This window comes from Alexandromys fortis, unplaced genomic scaffold, assembly GCF_014885135.2.
Source record: "Alexandromys fortis isolate MF-2015 unplaced genomic scaffold, M_Fortis_MF-2015_v1.1 scaffold_31, whole genome shotgun sequence".
NCBI lineage: Eukaryota > Metazoa > Chordata > Mammalia > Rodentia > Cricetidae > Alexandromys > Alexandromys fortis.
In genome coordinates this window covers 1,416,537-1,435,435 of record NW_026067974.1, presented here as the reverse complement: position 1 = coordinate 1,435,435, position 18,899 = coordinate 1,416,537, and the positions used below count along the sequence as shown (strand labels likewise).

The 18,899-nt window shown below is 46.7% G+C and overlaps 1 protein-coding gene across 1 annotated transcript in view; it reads left to right on the top strand.

Annotated features, from left to right (window-relative positions):
• Scpep1 (serine carboxypeptidase 1) overlaps positions 1-18,543 on the top strand; it is a 29,193-nt gene extending 10,650 nt beyond the window's left edge. Inside the window, exons 6-13 of the mRNA XM_050156785.1 lie at positions 1,574-1,646; positions 4,516-4,553; positions 5,556-5,684; positions 7,339-7,432; positions 8,317-8,430; positions 11,085-11,222; positions 12,909-13,072; positions 17,911-18,543. Coding sequence (XP_050012742.1) covers positions 1,574-1,646; positions 4,516-4,553; positions 5,556-5,684; positions 7,339-7,432; positions 8,317-8,430; positions 11,085-11,222; positions 12,909-13,072; positions 17,911-17,973 — 813 coding nt within the window. The 3' untranslated portion in view covers positions 17,974-18,543. The remainder of the gene's footprint in view (positions 1-1,573; positions 1,647-4,515; positions 4,554-5,555; positions 5,685-7,338; positions 7,433-8,316; positions 8,431-11,084; positions 11,223-12,908; positions 13,073-17,910) is intronic.
• Positions 18,544-18,899: the final 356 nt, after the last annotated feature.

The window sequence follows — 18,899 nt, the reverse complement described above, 5'->3', positions numbered from 1 at the left end:
TTTTTTAAGACAGGGTTTCTCTGTAGCTTTGGAGCCTGTCCTGGAACTAGCTCTTCTAGACCAGGCTGGCCTTGAACTCACAAAGATCTGCCTGCCTCAGCCTCTGCTGGGATTAAAGACATGCACCATCACCGCCCTGCCCTACACCTTTTTAAAAAAAAAAAAAAGATTTATTTCTTTATTTAATGTATGCAAGTGCTCGATCTGCGAGTATACCTGCACACCAGAAGAGGGCATTACACCATCTTGCTGCAGATGGTTGTGAGCCACCATGTGGTTGCTGGGAATTGAACTTGGGAGCTCTGGAAGAACAGCCAGTACTCTTAACCTTTGAGCCATCTCTCCAGCCCCCACATCTTTTTTTTTTTTTTAGACGTCAGAATATAAGATAGCTAGGTGTGGTGGGCACACACCTGTAATCCAAACACTAGGAGGCTGAGGAAAGAAGTTGTGAGTTTGAAGCCAGCCTGGGCTACACGCTATCTCAAAGACAGAAGAACCCATCTGTCAGATGGCACTCACCACTTTTTAGTACTTTGTAATACTTTTTGTTCACATCCATGAAACCCTAACCAAAGTGCAGTCACACTGTGACCTGTCTCCGTCAATGGGTCCCCTCCTTTGTCCTGTACCCCTGATCTGACTTCTTTCCATGGTCCCAGCATGTCTTTTAAGCTAGTTTGTCCAAGCGAATACACCGTCCAGATGAGTGACATCTGGCTTCGATATCCCTACGGGCTCTTCATCCAGCACAGTCTCCTTTCCATGTATTCACAGCATTTAGCTTTTGCTCGTCTTCCCTTGGCGCCTCTTAGTCTCTTTATTTTACCAGATACATATAACTGTAACCCGTACACGTGATAGCACATATGATACTCCAGCTTATATTCTTTTTTTTTTGTTTGTTTTTTTGTTTTTTGAGACAGGGTTTCTCTGTGGCTTTGGAGCCTGTCCTGGAACTAGCTCTTTTAGACCAGGCTGGTCTCGAACTCACAGAGATCCGCCTGTTTAATAATATGCTGTGGGGATATTTTCACTTTGGTTTTTCAGGCACCTTCTGCTTTGTCGTGAGTTTTATCACGTATGGTGATGATTCATGTACCCATCTTCCTAGTGCACGTTTAGGTTGTGTCCAGCATTCTGTTTGGGGAGTGCTGTAGAGAAAGATAGCCTTCCTGTCCTATGAATGGTACCCACCCTCAGGATTGTCCTGCTGAGCCCCAGCCTCTGTGACTGCTGCTTGGCAGTGGTATCTGTACCCAACTGGCCCCTGAGCACCTTGGGAGGCTCCCAGACTTCACGACGTGGATATCCTTAGCCTCCCAAAGATAACTAGGGACAGACCCCATACCTGTCCCAAGGGCACCCATGAATAAAGTGGAGAAGAACTCAGCAGCCCCTCCTCTATTTCCCAGTGGTGGTGGGCAGGGGCTGCCGTCACATGTGTGGTCTTCTGATGCCCGGGGATGCTTGAACAGTGTGAGTTAGGGGAAGCCATGAGTATGCACCTCTGCCGAGGAGGGATGGGAGCCTTGGTGCCCTTGGTCAGAGCATTTCTTGACTTTTCTTTCAGGCTGTTCAGCAAGGGACCATCAAGTGCAACTTTTCCGGGGTTGCCTTGGGTGACTCTTGGATCTCCCCTGTGGGTAAGTATGTGGTTTTTAGGCCTCTCTCTTTTTTCCTATCCCTGTTTCTTTCTGTGACTTTGGACTTACTGTGTGACTTTTAGGGAAACGCAGTGAAAGGTCTGTTTGCCTCCAGCACCAACAGACCAAAAGATTCCATCCAAGTCCTGCTTGGTGGGCCAGGGAGCTTATGGGTGTTGCTTACAGGAGCCTGGGGGACTTTTGTACAACTGTGTACTGAAAAGTCCTACCCCTAGGCAATTAAAAAAAATTTATTTTGAGACAACATCTCTTTACATAGCTCTGGTGGTCCTAAAACTCACTCAGTAGACCAGACTGGCCTCAGACTCAGAGATCCACCTGCCACTGCCTCAGAAGTGCTGAGGTTAAAGGAGTGTGTCACTGTGTCCGGCACAGGCAGTATTTAAAAATGAGTGTTGCGGATAACGATGATGAGTGGTGTGTGTGTGTGTGTGTGTGTGTGTGTGTGTGTGTGTGCGCGCGCATGCTCTTGCACACACGTGCAATGTGTGTGTGTGATCGTGACAGGGTGCCATGGTGCATATGGAAAGGTCAGAGGACAACTTTGTGGAGTTAATTCTTCTGCATTTATGTGGCATCTGGGATTTTAACACGGGTCACTAGGCTTGTACCTTGTACAGTAAATGTCTTTCCTGAGCCATCCTGCTGGCCCCCCAGGCAAGTTTAACCTCATAGATTTGAGTATTTCTAAGATGATGTGTAGTAGGGCAGGCAGTAGTGAGTCTGGACTCTAAAGGAAGGGTCTTGTCAAAGTCTGTGGTCTCCTTTCCTCCCTTGATTGCTCTCTTATCATGGACCTAACTAGCCTCTGTATAGTTCCATTTATCTTGTTGCCTTGACTACAGTTCAAGGTCTCTGAGAGGTCACCCTAGCTGTTCTGCTGTGTGCTGGTGACCAAGTCAAGCCTGGGAGAAACAGCCATCCCTCAGGGCTGTGCTGTCCTGATAAAATCAGAGGGCAGCGGAAGTTTCTGGGTTCTTGGGAAAGCGTCACAGAGAGTAGTCATTCCCACAAGGTATGTGGGGCTGAATCGTCATTGGCATCGCCTCTGCGACCAAGCTGAGTTCTCTGCTGTGACTTTCCCAGCAAAGGCATCGAAGTTTACAGTAAGAGATGGCTATGAACACTCAGGGATGGTGAAATCCTCCCTCAGACAGCTTGAGTGGCCTCGGAAAGAGGAGACCCAGTTCTGTGTGACTCAGCACAGGTAAATCTGTGTCACTAACCTGTCCCCTCTAGCATCCTGACTCTAGACGAGCATGCGCAGTGAGGTTTCCATGCATGACCTGCGGTGGTGGCGAGGCAAGGTTGGTGTCAGGTCCTGCAGCTCTGAGGTCTGCACTTTTGTAATCCTTTAGGAGCACAGATGGGAGTGGTCTATCTCAGACACGATCGGGGTGTGGCTTCGGGTGTCTGGCCAGGTTAACTCTCCTGGGTTCCTTCAGCCTCAGCACCACGGCTGTTTGGAAGAGTGTACTGTTGTGGGGAACTGTTCTGTGTTTGGAAGAGTGAACTGTTCTGTGTTTGGAAGAGTGAACTGTTCTGTGTATTAAGGACATGTTAGTGGTGGTGGTGTGTGTGTGTGAGAGGTATGCATGTGGTATATTAATACATGTGTGCAAATGCGTGTGTCCATGCATGCATACATGCATAAGCCAGGACATCAGATGTTTTTGTCACTCTCTACCGTATATCTTTAAGCACAATTCTTCGAGATTTTATTTATTTTTATTTCATATATGTGGGTGGTTGCCTACATGTATGTCTATGCACTGTGTGTGTGTGTGTGTAGTACCCTGAGGGGCCGGAAGAGGACATCAAATCCTCTGGGACTGGAGTTATAGGTGGTTGTGAACCACCTGATCAGATCAAACTTGTTCATCTGGAAGAGCAGGAAGTGCTCTAAACCTCTGAGCTGAGCTATCTCTCCAGTCTTCCACCTTATTTCTTGAGATAGGGCATCTCCCTGGACCTGGACCTATACTGGTATAGCCAGCAAGCCTCAGCAATCTTCCTGTCTCTGCCCCACACTGTGCTGGGACTGACTATAGGCGCATGCAACCAAGCCTGGCTTTGTATGTGGGTGCTGGGATTTGAACTCAGGTCCTCATGCTTGTGCAGCTAGCACGCTTACCTGCTGAGCCATCTCCCTATCCCCCATTTTTGGACATTTGTCTGTAGCAGCTTCATCCTCTGGTCATGAGATGCCAGTGGGATCACTCAGTATGACATCCAGAAATGTCTTCAGATATTCCTCTGGGGGCTAAATGGCTCCTAAGTCGGGAACCGCTGTTCTAACAAAAGGTGACTTTTTTGTTGTTGTTGTTGTTGTTGTTTGTTCAATTGGTTGGTCAAGACAGGCTCTGATGTAGTCTAACCTGACTCAGATTTGCTTTATAGCTGATGCTGGCCCTGAACTCCTGGCTTCTTGCTCTTGTCTCTTGGCATTTTGAAAGGAAGACAGAGGGATGGTCTTAGCTAATTTTTTTAAAGATTTATTTATTTATTTATTTATTTTTTCGATACAGTGTTTCTCTGTAGCTTTGAAGAAGCCTGTAAACCAGGCTGACTTCGAACTCGATTCGCCTACCTCTGCCTCCTGAGTGCTAGGATTAAAGGAGTGCACCACCAACACCCGGCTTTTAAGATTTATTTATTTTATGTACGAGTGCTCTACCTGCATGTACACCTTTACACCAGCAGAGGGCATCATTCCCACTGCAGATGGTTGTGTGGGTGCTGGGAATTGAACTCAGGCCCTCTGGAAGAACAGCCAGTGCTCTTAACCTCTGAGCCATCTCTCCATCCCCAAGACATAGCTAATTTGTACTCATTTGGTTTTCTTTAGATTCAGTGCTGTCCTGGGGACCTTACCTGTACAGCATGGTAAGTAGGTGGGTCCTCCACGCCACAGTCTCCCTGGGAAACAGCACCACTGCCTTCCTTGGGCTCTGACCTCCTTTGGTCTTCAGAGAGAGTATACTAGTATTATTACTGCTGTGAGCTGACAGAAAGCACCTGAAGGACAGGAGGATTTGTTTGGCTTACAGCTGGAGAGGGTGTGATTCCTCGTGGCAATGAGGACTTAGCGGCAGAGATGGGAGGCTGCTTGCCTGTGTCCGGGTAGATCAGGGAGCGGAGAGAGACATGCCAGTACTCGATGGGTATTCTTTCCCCCTTTATGTTCAGTCTGGGACCTCAGTCAATGTTGTCCACATTCACACCTCAGTTAATCTTCTCTGGAAGAATCCTCCCAGACACACCCAGAGTCGTGCCTCACTAATGCTTCTAGGGATTTCTTTTGAAAAATTGTGTCATGTGTGTTTGTTGCTGGGAATTGAATCCTCAGACACGCAAAGCACTCTGCCATCTGAGCTTAGCCCCAAGTGTTGTGTTATGTCTTCCCTCCCCCCATCCTGAGGCTGGATCTCATGTGTCCTTATCTAGTCTACCAATTGAGTTACATCCCTAGCCCCCAAACCCTTGTAGACCAGAATGACCTAAAACTCAGAGATCCACCTGCCCAAAACACAATCTTGAATTCTCTTGTTCTTATGTGACTTTTCAGATACCCTTCCCCCACAGTTGAAAGGTCATCTTAAACCTAAACCCTCATAGGCCTACTATCTTGATTCATTTAACAGTCTACTTTGTTTCTTTCCTCAGTAAGTATGTGACTTAGGGCTGGGGATGTAAGTCGGTGGTAGGACATGGCCTACAATGCACAAGGTCCTGGGTTTGACCCCAGCACCTCTCTGACGCTTCTGACTCTGTCCTCTTTAGCTGAGCTCCCATTTTTCCTTCTTCCTTGCTCTTCGCTTGCTGCAGCTGGTACCAGACTCACACTCCCTAATCAAGTGGGCGTTTTGTCCTCCGTTTATCTTCCAGTCTCTCCTTGACGACCAAGGCTTGGCCGAGGTGTCCGAAGTTGCAGAGCAAGTCCTTGATGCTATAAACAAGGGCTTCTACAAGGAGGCCACTCAGCTGTGGGGGAAAGCAGAAACAGTCATTGAAAAGGTAAAGACCGAGCATGGCTTGGCTTTGTGCCTGGGGGATGGGACCCATGGTTGGAGTTGTCAGGATCACACCTGTCCCTGGCCTCCCACAAGTTTAGAACTTCCTGCATGCTGAGTGATAATCTAGAAGGTTGTAGCAATGACGTAGTGGCCCTTTATAGGGTCAGAAAACCTCCTAGGCTTGAAAGACCTTGTTCCTGACTGAATGTTTGGATTCTATAAGAAAGACTGTCTCAGCCAGGCGGTGATGGTGCACACCTTTAATCCTAGCACTCTGGAGGCAGAGGCAGGTGGGTGTCTGTGAGTTTGAGGTCAGCCTGGTCTACAGACTGAGCTCCAGAACAGCCAGGGTTATGCAGAGAAACCCTGTCTGGAAAAACCAAAATATGAAAAAAAAATTTTAATAAAAAAAAAAAAAAGAAAGACTGTATGGTAGCCAAGCAGAATGGTACATTTGTGTAATAGCCTAGCACTTGGGAGGTTGAGTCAGGAGGGTCAGAATTTCAGGGTCACTTCTGCTACATCGTAAGTTTAAGGTCATCTTAGTTAGGCTACACAAGACCCTGAATCAAAAACAAAACAACAAAAACTCAACAAACAAAAAAATATGGTCCAGTGACTTATGTGTCTTAGTTAGGGTTTTTTGTTTGTTTGTTTTTCAAGACAGGATTTCTCTGTTGGCTGTCCTGGAACTTTCTTTGTAGACCAGGCTGGCCTTGAACTCACTGAGATCTATCTGCCTCTGCCTCCCAAGTGCTGGGATTAAAAGTATGCCACTTTTAACTGCCCCACTTAGTTAGGGTTTCTATTACTGGGAAGAGACACCATGACCATGGCAATTCTTATGAAGGGAAGCATTTAATGGGTGGCTCAATTACAGTTTGAGAGGTTTAGTCTATTATCATCATGGAGGGACATGGCAGCGTGCATGCAGACGCGGTGCTGGAGAGGTAGCTGAGAGTTCTACATCTTATGCAGGCAACAGGAAGTATTCTGTCTCACTGGGCTTGACTTGAGCCTATGTGAGACCTCAAAGCCCATCTTCTGTAGTGACACTTTCCCTCCAACAAGGCCACACCTACTCCAATGAGGTCACACCTCCTAATAGTGCCACTCCCTTTAGGGACCATTTTCTTTCAAACCTCCATAGTTGGCAGTGCACATCTGTAATCCAGCACTTCTGAGGTAAGAAGAAGCAGGAGGATCAGGGGTTCCATCCCTGGTGACATAGCAAGTTTGAGACCATCCTGTACGACGTGAGGTAACGTCTCAAACACCAGAGGAAAGAGACTGCCATGCTCAAGAGGATGTATATTTTAAAGACAATATATTTTCTTTCTTGGATCCTTGTCAAGTAGTATTCTACCTTGAGTAAGATCAAAGGAAATAATACGATGGCCAAGAGGACACTCTGCCACTCCGGCTTCCTGTACGCTGACATGCAGGTCCTTGTGTTCCAACAGTGTCTGGGCTCCCATGTGTGCTGCAGGCGTGTGGGCAGGCACAGCTGCCGTCTAAGCCTTTAGAGGGGCTTTCTTACTAGTCCAGTAAATTTGTGAGCTTAGGGTCATCCTTGAAGAGCCAAGCACTTTTCTGTTTTGCAACTTTACCAGTGGACAGAGAAAGACACCATCTGAATGTGCTCTTTATTTCAGAATACAGACGGGGTAAACTTCTATAACATCTTAACTAAAAGCACTCCCGAGACCTCTATGGAATCGAGCCTTGAGTTCCTCCGAAGCCCCTTAGGTGAGTATACCTTGCCGTGGTTGATCTCTACCCAGCTTCTGCGCAGGAAGACCTGTCCTGTTACTAGCATGCATTTATATAACAGAAGAATTTTTCAGTGGTTTGAAGTATATTCACAGAGTTACACAGTCATCACCTCGATCCAGTTTTAGAATGTTCCCATCACCCCAAAAAGATCCCACACATCTGTTTGCAGTCACTTCTCCTTCCCACTCTCAGCCCCAGGCGATCACTGAGCTCCTTTCTTGTCTCTCTGGGTTTTGGCTTTTCTCAACATTCTATGTAAATGGAATCAGACAGTAGCTTTTGCCTCTATTTTTTGTTTGTTTGTTTGGTTGTTGTCCTTCCTTAGCATAATCTATTTGAGATGCAATTTAAGCACTGATCTTAGCCAAAGAGCCAGGGAGCACTGGGAGCCGATGCCTTTCGATGATGGAAGGTTAGGAGTGGTACCCAGGAACTAGAGCACACTGAACGCGTGCTCTGCCAGTGAGCTGTATCACGGGAGAGGGAAGCTGTTTCTGCTCACTGAACTTCAGTGTCACATCCCCACAGGGCTGACTTTAGTGGTCTCTTAGCTGGCTGAGCTTGGGTTTAGTTGCAGAATGCCTGAGCCCTTCCCCCAGTCCACTCTCTTTTCCTTGATTCCCCTTCTCAGCTGACTTCCTTGGCCTGTCTGTTCAGGGTAGTCACAGTGGCCCTGTAGTGCTCAGACTGCAGTTAGCAATAACCTATCCGATTTCATCCTGCTTCTGGCCTCCTTTCTCCCCTTCACGTGGATCAAAGTGGCTTTTCTTGTGCCGTCTCCCCCAGTAGCTTGTGAGAGATGTCTCTGGGGTCCTGCTCCCAGGCCTTTGACTCACTGTGTACCCGTTTGCTTTTAGTTCGGCTTTGTCAGCGCCACGTGAGACACCTCCAAGGAGACACCTTAAGTCAACTCATGAATGGCCCCATCAGAAAGAAGCTCAAAATTATCCCCGAGGATTGCACCTGGGGAGGTACGTGAATGGCCTAATCAAGTGTCGTTTGTGTGTGATGGATGGGGGCTGTGGGGAGGGGGGATGCAATTGGAGAGCCCTTAATCCGTAGCCTGGGTTTCCTTGGTGATGGCAGTCTGTTGTAAGTCAAATCCTGTTCCTGTCTGCAGCGGATGTAGAATCAGTCAGTGACGTGACCAAAGCAGATCAGAGTAAGGGGCTGGCGGAGAAGTGGGTGGGAAGTGGTACGTGATTGGTTATGAGTCGATGGTTGTCGAAGCCTAGTATGGATGCACGGGGGGGGGGGGGGGGGGGGGGGGGGGGGGGGGGGGGGGGGGACACTATTGCACCCTTTACCTTTGTAACACAGTGAGGTGATACACACCTCAAATTCCCAGTCCTTGGCAGGCTGACATCGTATCACAAGTTTGAGGCCAGCCTGGGCAATTTAGCAAAATGCTGTCTCTAAAAAAATTAAAAGGCCGGGGAGATGGCTCATTGGTTAGAGGCACTTGCCATCAGACCTGTTGACCTGACTTCAGTCTCTGGGACTCAACGTGCTAGAAGGAGAAAACTGACTCCTGGAAGTTATCCCTTGGCCTCTACCTGTGCCCCGTGTGCCCCGCGGCATGTATCTGTCTCCACCCCCACCCACCATCAGTAAATCAATAGGGTTTTTTTTTAAATTATGACAGAAAATGCTGCATTTTTTATTAAAAATTCTACAGCCGGTCACGTGAGATTTCTAGCCAGAGGTCCTTTGAAGGACATCAGATGGTCCATGTACATAGGCTGGGTTTTGCCCAGTTCCCATGCTGGCCTTTCAAACATTCCGGTGCTCGAATGGTCCTGCCATGTCTGTGTTCTGGTCTGGAGGTCACAGTGTGGAAACGCTGGCGTCTTTAGAGACCAGCCAGATAGAAATCCTGGGCAAGATCCTCATTAGTCCCATTAGGGGCCTTTAAACAAGAAAAGTGGCATTTGTTTGGTCTGCGACCGGGATACCCCAAGACTATTAAGGTCAGAGGCCCCTTCTCAGATTGCCCCTCTTGTAACTGCTGAGAGCTATGGGTTTTGTTGTCATTCATTCATTCATTCTGCTTTTGGTTTTCTGTTTTTCCAAATAGGGTTTCTCTATGTAATATACCTGACTGTCCTGGCACTCACTCTGTAGACCAGGCTGACCTCATACTCACAGAGATCCACCTGCCTTTGCCCCCTGAGTGCTGGGATTAAAGGTGTGCACCACCACTGTCCAGTCAGAACTGTTTTGACCCTGGTCCTGACTTTGTTAGGGTTCATGGGTCACTCCCTCATAGTCCGCATCACTGGAGCTCATCCCTGACCTAGAATCCTCATGTCTCTGCATCAAGTAAAAAGCAGACTGTGGTGTTAGATGCTGCAGGTATCGTGGCAGACACCTGCAGTCAGTCCCAGTTCTCAGCAGGCTAACGCAGGGTGATTGAGAGTTCAAGGCCTGCATGGGCTACATAGTAAATGAACCAGTAATGTCTTAATGAATAGCCAGGTATAGTGGCTCACATATGTGAACCCAGCACGTGGGAGGCTGAGGCAGGAGTATCACAGTAAGTTCCGGGTCAGTCTGGATTAGAGTGAGACTCTGTCTCAAGAAAGAATCAAATCAGGACAGGAGAGATGGCTCAGTGGTTAATGCCCTTGCTGTTCTCACAGAGGTCCTGAGTTTGGTTCCCAGCACTCGCACTGGGTAGCCTATAACCTTTGACTCCCGTTTTTTGGGAGATCCAGTGCCCTCTTCTGGCCTCCACTGGCCCTGCATGCATGTGGTGCACCTAAGTGTACACAGGTGCACACAAATGCATGCGCACATGCACATAAATGAAAACGAAATCTTTTTTTTTAAATCTAAATAATGAAAAAGGACAAGCTGTCCTTGGCTACAAGTTGCAGTTGGTCAACCAGGCCCAAATTCGAGCCTTAGCTCACCGGTGGCTGTTATTTCCACTTGGCTGTGTTCCTGAGCCTCCCTGAGCCTCTTTGATTTACTTACACTTTGTCCAGGCGTCTTATCTCCCAGCGTAGTGATGAAGAAGTAGGAATTGCCTCTGTAGTATTTACCTAGCCCCATGCCTGTCAGATAAATGGCGGTGACTGTTATGTTGTCATCGGCTGTGATTAGGGGGTCAGGTGGTCGGGCAACAAGAATCTGTGCTGTGTGGTCCGATAGTCACGTCTTCGCCGTCTGCCTTTCCTAAAGGCCTGCTCTGAAGAAGCTTAGGTCTGGTTCGGTTTGTGGTATGGAGCCCCCTGTTCAGGTGCATTGCTTGTGACATGGCCCTGAGACTACATAGCAGCAAACTCGCTTCAGCCCAGATTACAGTATATTCCCAAGTGGACCAGCTGAAAGTGTTTCTGGGCCTCTGCCTCTCTGTTTCTTTCTGCAGATTCCAGTTCCTTGTTGCACATGGCAAGCTCCCAAGCAAAGGGACCATGTGCGCTCTTTCTGTTTCCTTTCCACCCAGCTATTTCTGGCCAGTTGAGTTGGTTCCTATGTGGAGCACCTGGCATACAGCCTTGGTTGGCTACCTAGGGGACTGTTAGGTACCGGTACCGTATCTTAGGATGCTTGGGTTGAAAGGTATTTCTTAATCTGGCCCATTCTAACCTGCTACCTCTCTCTCCTTCTGCTTTTGTAGGCCAGTCATCTTACGTCTTCATAAGCATGGAAGGGGACTTCATGAAGCCTGTCGTCCACATTGTGGATGAGTTGTTGGAAGCTGGGGTCAATGTGATTGTGTATAATGGACAGCTGGATCTCATTGTGGACACCATGGGTAGGCACCGACTCTGAGGGACGCATGGAAGCAATCACAGGTCAAGCTAGAAGGAAATGGCCTTGAATACATTAGCCTTGGGTTGGTGGCATTGATATCAGGAGGAATACCATTTCTTGCTACATCCATCAACCCCTGTCGAGTCTCTGTGGCATGAGTAATAAAAACTCAGAGACAGAAGTTTCGAAAACCAGAAAAGCAAGGCAACCAAACTGTTAGAGAAGTCTTCCCTCTACCAAGGCTGAGTGACTGCAAAATTGTAGACCAAGCTGGCCTCGAACTCACAAAGATCCACCTGCCTCTGCCTCCCTAGTGTTTGGATTAAGGTTTGTGACCCCCTAGAACTGGCATTAAAGGCGTGAGCCACCACCACTTGGATTTGTTTCTGCATTGATCTTGTGTAGCCCAGGGTAGCTTCAAACTCACAGAGATCCCTCTGGCTCTGTCTCCCAAATTCTGGGATTAAAGGTGTGTGTCCCCATTGTCTAACCTCAAGTGGCTTTAGCTTTGCCTCTGGTCTTCAGGCAAGATTTATTTCCAAAATACAAATAATATACCACTACAACTCTCGAGCTGTGATGCATGGGAGAATTCTAGGTGTTTCTAATTCTGGGGTGCCTGGGTATGATTAAAGGAAAGAATAATAGTCTGCCACCCTCCTGCCAAAGCCTTCCTGGCTCTTGAATATGCAACTTCATTGGGGGAAGGCTTTACCTGTGCAGTTACAGGTGTTAAACACTAACCACTAACCACCCTTGTTTCCAAGATCCCAGGAGAACTGGTCTCTGTAGGATCTCAGGCAGGATCCCATTGCCTTATCTGAAAGCCACATGCTTGATGGCAGTAGAGTCCTGTGGGTGCTTAGAGACCAGATCTTAGAACCCACAGGTAAAGCTGTGCCTAGTACCCAGGCCTGTGATTGGTAGGAAATGCATTGGCTCAAGACCCCCAAAACCAAGTTCTCAGCATAAAAGAGATTTATTTGCCCCAGAAGGACAGGGCAGGGATAAGAGACAAAGACAATAGATAGGGGATGAGGGAGAAGGGGAAGGGAACAAGAGAAAGGAGGCAGGGGTATTTATCTCAGAGGACAAAGGACTGCCTCTAGATGGAGAGGAGACAGACATGGCACATAAGAAAATGGCAGTTTAAAAAGAGGGAAATCCCATGTTAGGATAAGGTGCTTAAAATTTTAATTGGGTTTGTTAATTAGGTGAACTAAAGGGAGCTTTTGATTTCAATCTTTTGATAGCTAGACCTTGGTTGTCAGCCTCAGGAGGAAGGACTGGCCAAATAAGGGAATAGACCTTGGGGGCTAGCTTCAGGAATGTACTCTAACAACTTTTAGCAAGGCGAAGGGAACTGGGGAGAAGGGCAAGGCCTGCCAGGGCCACATGCTCAAGTGGGCTAGTGTCCCGTCACTGATGAGAGCCACCGAAGTTAAGACAAAGTTAAGGGGAAAAAAAAAAGCCTCATAGCTGTTGGATTTCTCAGCCCAAGTATCCATGGGAACCTTCTTGAAAGGGGTTCACAGGCCCCACCAAGAACTGCTTGTAATAAGATGTCAGTGAATTTCCTGTGCATTACAGCTGGGCAGCCCTAAGTTATAGGATCTAGGTTGTTTTCTCTGCCCCTGACTCCACCAAGCTCTTAGTACTGATCCCTTTCCTTGGCCCCTCCCCCTAGGTCAGGAGGCCTGGCTGCGGAAGCTGAAGTGGCCGCATCTGTCCAAATTCAACCAGCTGAAATGGAAGGCCCTGTACAGCAATCCTGAGTCTCTGGAAACATCTGCATTCGTCAAGTCCTATAAGAACCTCGCCTTCTACTGGATCCTGAGGGCGGGTCACATGGTGAGCGATCTCCCTTTTGTTCTAAAGTTAAGGATGGTGGTGTGTGGGAAGCCACAGTGTTTCCTGCCTATGTCCACTCGCTGGATTGGCCTTCAGAGAAAGCTTCAGGCTTAGGAATATCAGGAGTCTGTCCATGCTGTACTGCCTGCCACGACACACACCACNTTTTTTTTTTTTTTTTTAATGAAATTCTGCTAAGTGTGAACATTGTTAATCCAAAATCTAAACTCTGAAGCTTTTTAAACATTAACATAATGTTGCCGGGAGAAGGATCATTTTCAGATCTCATGTCATCTGACAGAGTTGAGACACAGTGTGCTAAAATCATTGCACAAAATTACCGTCATCCCATAGGGTTAGTGATCGTCATCTTGGGTCCCAGCCTCAAGATTTCTTGTTGCGTATATGCAAGTATTTCAAAATCTGGGGGGGGGGAAAGGCACTCTATCTAAGGGTTACTCAACCTCTGTTAGTGCTTTTTTTGTTGTTGTTAAAGATTTGTTTACTTATGTGTATGAGTGCCCTGATTTCATGCACACCAGCAGAAGGAATCCGATCCATTACAGATGGTTGTGAGCCATCATATGGAATTCTAAAACCACCGAGCCATCTCTCCAGGCCTCTGATAGTATTTCTTTGAGGCTGAGTAGAAACTCATTTTAAAGTTTAAATCTCCCTGGGGGAGGTATGCTGGGCTGGCTCTCTCTTCTCCAATCTTTGTTTTAAGTGAATTCATTGGGTGCGTGGTTCTTAACAGTTTGCCATGGGGGAGGAAAGGAAATTTACGTTCTCATGGCTGTAACACTTAAAGCTGAGCTGAACGAACACAAGGACACCCTCACATAATCCCAGCACTCAGGAGACAGCCAGAAGGATCAGGAATTTAAGTCTGGCCTTGGCTACATAGTAAATTCCAGTACTTGGACTGTAATAGACCCGTCTCAAAACAAACAAAGATGGTGGCTGCCTTGTGAAGTCAAGCCTCAGTAGGGGTGGCATAAGAGGTGGGGAGTGTCTCTAAGCAGTGGTGGCCCAGGACATGTTTGGAAGAGGCTTTGGGTATAAAGAAGGACTCTGGGCTGTGGCACTTCATGCCCATAGAGGGAACAGACTTTTTTTTTTTTTTAGGTTTATGTATTGATTACATAGCTTTCTCTGAGCTGAGAGAGATTACAGGACCCTTAATCTTAAGTGTTCCCAAGTCCCACAATAGACACACATATTGATAAAGGAATTGGGAATAGCAAAAGGCAGAAGGGCCCCCAAAACCTCATTAATCAGACACGCAAATGTCTCCTAAGTACTAAGCATAAGCACTCTGTGCAGGGCTGGGTGAATGCTGCTGGTCCCTGGCCTCACGGAGCTGCAGGTCAGCAGGGCCTAGGGTTATGTCTGGGAGGATTACAGATCAAACATTTACTAATATTGAGTCATAAATTTATTTAAAGACAATTAAGCAGTAAAATTAAATCTATATCAAAGGGAATTTTTTTCTTTGGTACACATTTAATTTTATTATTTATTAGAGACTAAAGTAAATTTCCATAGTAGTGAGATGTACATGCTTGTTTATTTTTATATAAAGAAATACATCCTGAATATTTGATACTCCAAAGGGAATATTTATTATTTTTCAGTCTACCTCTGTTTAAGTTTTATAAGATTTCTTTTTATTTCTTCTAAATGATTTATTATTTATTTTTATTTTATGTACATTGGTGTTTTGCCTCCATGTATGTCTGTATGAGGGTATCAGATCCCCTGTGAGCTCCATGTGGGTGCTGGGAATGAACTCGGGTCCTCTGGAAGAGCAGCCAAGTGCTTTTAACCATTTAGCCATCTCTCCAGCCCCTTATTTTATTTTCAAATGTATGTGTTCATGTGAGTACATGCCATGTGTCTGTGAGTGCCCATGGATACCAAAAGAGGCTGTCAGGCTGGAGTTACAGGTTATCCACCCAACACAGATCCTGGGGCCTGAACCCTGGTCCTCTGGAAGAACAGCAAGTGCTTACACTGCCTCTCTAGCCCTGCTATTTGGACTTTAAATATTTTTAGTTAGATTATTTTTGCATGGGGTTGGGGGGAGGGGGTGATGGACATGTGGAAGTGAAAAGACAACTCAGAGCCGTCCCCTCTCCCCTTTGGCGTGGGTCCAGAGGATCAGACTCAGGGTGTCTGGCTTAGCAACAGCTGCCTTTCCCTGCCGAGCCATCTTGCCAGCCCAGTAATTTGAAGTTTTATAATAAATGGTCACAGCTGAGAATGCTGCTTCATAGAAATAAGTAAAAGAAGGTAGTAGAAGGAATTAGGTCATTTTTTAAATTATTGGAAATTACATCTTCGTTCTGTTGGCTTTTTTTTTTTTTTTTTTTTTTTTTTTTTTTTTTTTTTTTTTGAGGCAATGTCTCACTCTGTAGCCCTGGCTGGCCTAGAACTCACAGACCTGCCAGCCTCTGCCTCCTAAGTGCTGAAACTAAAGGTGTGCGCCACCACTGCCCTGATTAGGGCAAACTTTTAATGACAGGCTCTCTCTCCAGCACCGTATGACAGTTTTTCACTAAACCCAAGTCAAGAACTCAAATAGATTTTATTTGTTTGTTTGTTTGTTTGTTTGTTTGTTTGTTTGTTTGTTTTAGATAAAGTCTGGCTTAGCTCATGCTAGTCTGGAGTGTGCTATGTAGTAAGAGCGATCATGACCTCCTGGCTCCCGGGCTTTTCCTCCTCTTAAATGCTATGGTTACAGGTATCACTACCATAGCCTGCTAGAGCAGTGGTTCATAACCTATGGGTCTTGACCCTTCTGGGGGGTCAAATGACCCTTTCACAGGGGTCACCTAAGATATTTGCATTATGATTCATAACAATTATGAAGTAGCATCTAGCATATTTCATGGCAGTCACCACCACGTGAAGAACATACAGGGTCCCAACATTAGGAAGATTAAGAACCACTGTGGTCAGGAAGCTACAGAGTAAAGGCCAGCCTGGGGTACAGGAGAAACACCCCACACTTTGAAGGACAGACGGACACAGGAAGCAGTGGGGACCAGGCTGTTATAGAGCCCTAATGGGACACACTGCTACTTGGTATGACCCTCCCGCTCCAGGGTGGAATTCAGACTTGCATCTTCTTGGTTTGTCACGTACAGAACAGCGTGTTCAAGCTAAAACAGTCCTTAGAAACTGTTACCAAGTCATTCAGTTGACGGAGTCTCATTTTAGGAAATCCCACTTAGGAGAGTCCCGGACAGTGAATCACAGAATCAGAGGGCGGGGATATCAGGCCCCGTGTCTCAGATAAGATGTTTGTGGCTGTGAAGAGACACCATGACCACAGCAACCCTTACAAAGAAAAACATCTAACTGGGGCTGGTTCACAGTTTCAGAGGTTTAGTCCATCATCAGCACCGTGGGAAACATGGCGGCATGCGGGCAGTCACAGTGCTGGAGAAGGAGCTGAGGGTTCTACAGCTTGATCTGCAGGGCAGCAGGAAATGAACTGAGCTTGAGCTTCTAAGACCTCATAGCTGAGCAAGGGTTCACATGCCGAGTGAGGGTTCATTTCTATTGGCTTTTAGCTCTTCAGTTAAACTCCCCCTCCTCTCCACTCCATCCCCAGCCTGGACAAGGACCTTCCTCCTACAAAAGGAATGCTTTCAAATGTTGAACATCTCCTCCCTTCTCTGTTCCTATTTGTTTTATCTGTTAGTGTGTCGGGGTTGGGGGGGGGCATGCCTCAAAGTGTATTTGGACATCAGAGCACGTCTCTCACTTGGTTCTCTCCTTCCCCCTTGTTGAGGGAGGGTCTCTCTGTGACAGCTCACGGATTTCTGGGGATTCTTTTGTCTCCACCTTTTGTCTTGCCACAGGAGTGCTAAGGTTACAGATGCACACCCCCGTATCTGAATTTTTAAATTAAAAGAATATTTTTTAAAATTTATTTATATTTTCTGTGCATTTGTGTTGTGCCTGCCTATGTGCTGTGTAAGGATGTTGGATCCCCTAAACTGGAGTTACAGACAGTCTTGGGCCACCATGGAATTGAACCCAGGTCCTCTCTCTGGAAGAGCAGCCTTGCTCTTACTCACTGAGCCATCTCTTCAGCTACCCCAAAATTTATTAAACATAGTGATGTTTTTTGTTTTGTTTTGCTTTGCTTTGCTTTTTTTGAGACAGGTTTAATAATTTAACCTAAGCTGCCTTCTGACTTTCTTTATTGCTAAATCTAGTTTTGAATTCATGATCCTCCTGCCTCCACTCTCAAGTGCTGGTCTTACAGGCATGTACCCTCCCAGCCTGTTTTACATGTTACCATTCCCGGGGATGAACGCACGTCTTTATGCATGCCAGACAAAGACTTTAGCAGCTGTACTGCATCCTCAGCCCTTCTTTCTGCACCATCTTCCTTTTTTCTTAAAGAGGCCAAATCCCAGTGCCATAAACACAGCCCCCATAAGGAAGTCAGCAAGGGCTATGTATGTGACTCAGTGGTAAAACACTTGCCTAACGTGTGTGGAGCCCCAGGGTTTGGTTTCCTGCTCTGCTAAAAAGAGAGAGGAAGTAAGAAGGGAAGGAGGAAGGGACATGGAAAGAGAGGGAAATGGAGAAATGAACAGATCATCCCCAAGTGGTATAAAGGGTTCCCTAAGTGCCAACTCCTTCAGGCCCCAACACCCTGGGAGCCCAGAAGAACTTTGGTCCAGCAAGGAGGCCATTTCTTTCCAGGCAGCTGTCACACTTTCTAGATCTCTGCTAGAAAGGAGGATGTCAGACACCCTTGTCCTTGACCCAGGGGTTACGTCAAGAACACTAATCTGGATGCTTCTTGGTTCCAGGTTCCTGCAGACCAAGGGACCATGGCTCTGAAGATGCTGAGGCTGGTAACTCAGCAAGAGTAGCATGGTCGAGCTGAGCGGAGCTGGCTGGACCTGCAGACCCTGGAGCAGAGCCTAGGGTGGAGGTGCTAATGTCACAGGCTCTTCCCTGACTACCCTGTGGGATGTGACTATGGGGGCTCCTGCCATCTCCTATACACTGGAAGACCATGGCTTCTGTGACAACTTAGAAACCAGATCTGCTTTGTGAAGAGCATTCAAAACCATGCTCATTTAATCAAAATGAAGGATTGTAAGGGACAGACCTCTTAATACCAAAACAAATGATAACACATGCAAATCCCAGCACTTGAGAGGTAGAAGCAAGAAGATCAGAAGTTCAAGATCACCCTCAGCTAGGTTGCAAGTTCAAAGTCAGCCTGCACTAGATGGGAGTGACAGAGAGAGAATAAACACCCACTGAGCTGCCAACTCAGTGTCTATGCCAATAGGTCTTTTGTTTGCTACATATACCTATATATTTTTACAAAAATGGAATCCATATTATATGCTATTTTGCTTTCTATTTTGTTCACAGATCAACACGACCTGCACTACTTTTCCTGTCAATAAATGTGGTGTGATGTTTTTAAAGACTGCTGAAAATTCTATTTTGTGATCGCTCCTTGCTAATTGTTTCCCTCGAGAGTTTCTAGTCTGTCCCTATTGCATATGGTGCTCTGGTAAGTCACCCTAGTAGCTAATGGTTTTATGCACACTTCGTTTCCTTCTGTAGAAGTGTGCATCCTTGTAGAAGGATAAATGTTTACTCCTAAGATTTCCACATTCCTTTAAAAGTAAGATGATAAACTCAGGATTTAATGTTTGAACCACAACCTGAGTTCTGAATGAGTGGCAATCTTGGACAGCAAACCCCAGCTCTACCTGGAGAACACGAGGGCTTCCTCACAAATCCCAGCGACATCATCCCAGTCCCGTGGGCCATAGAC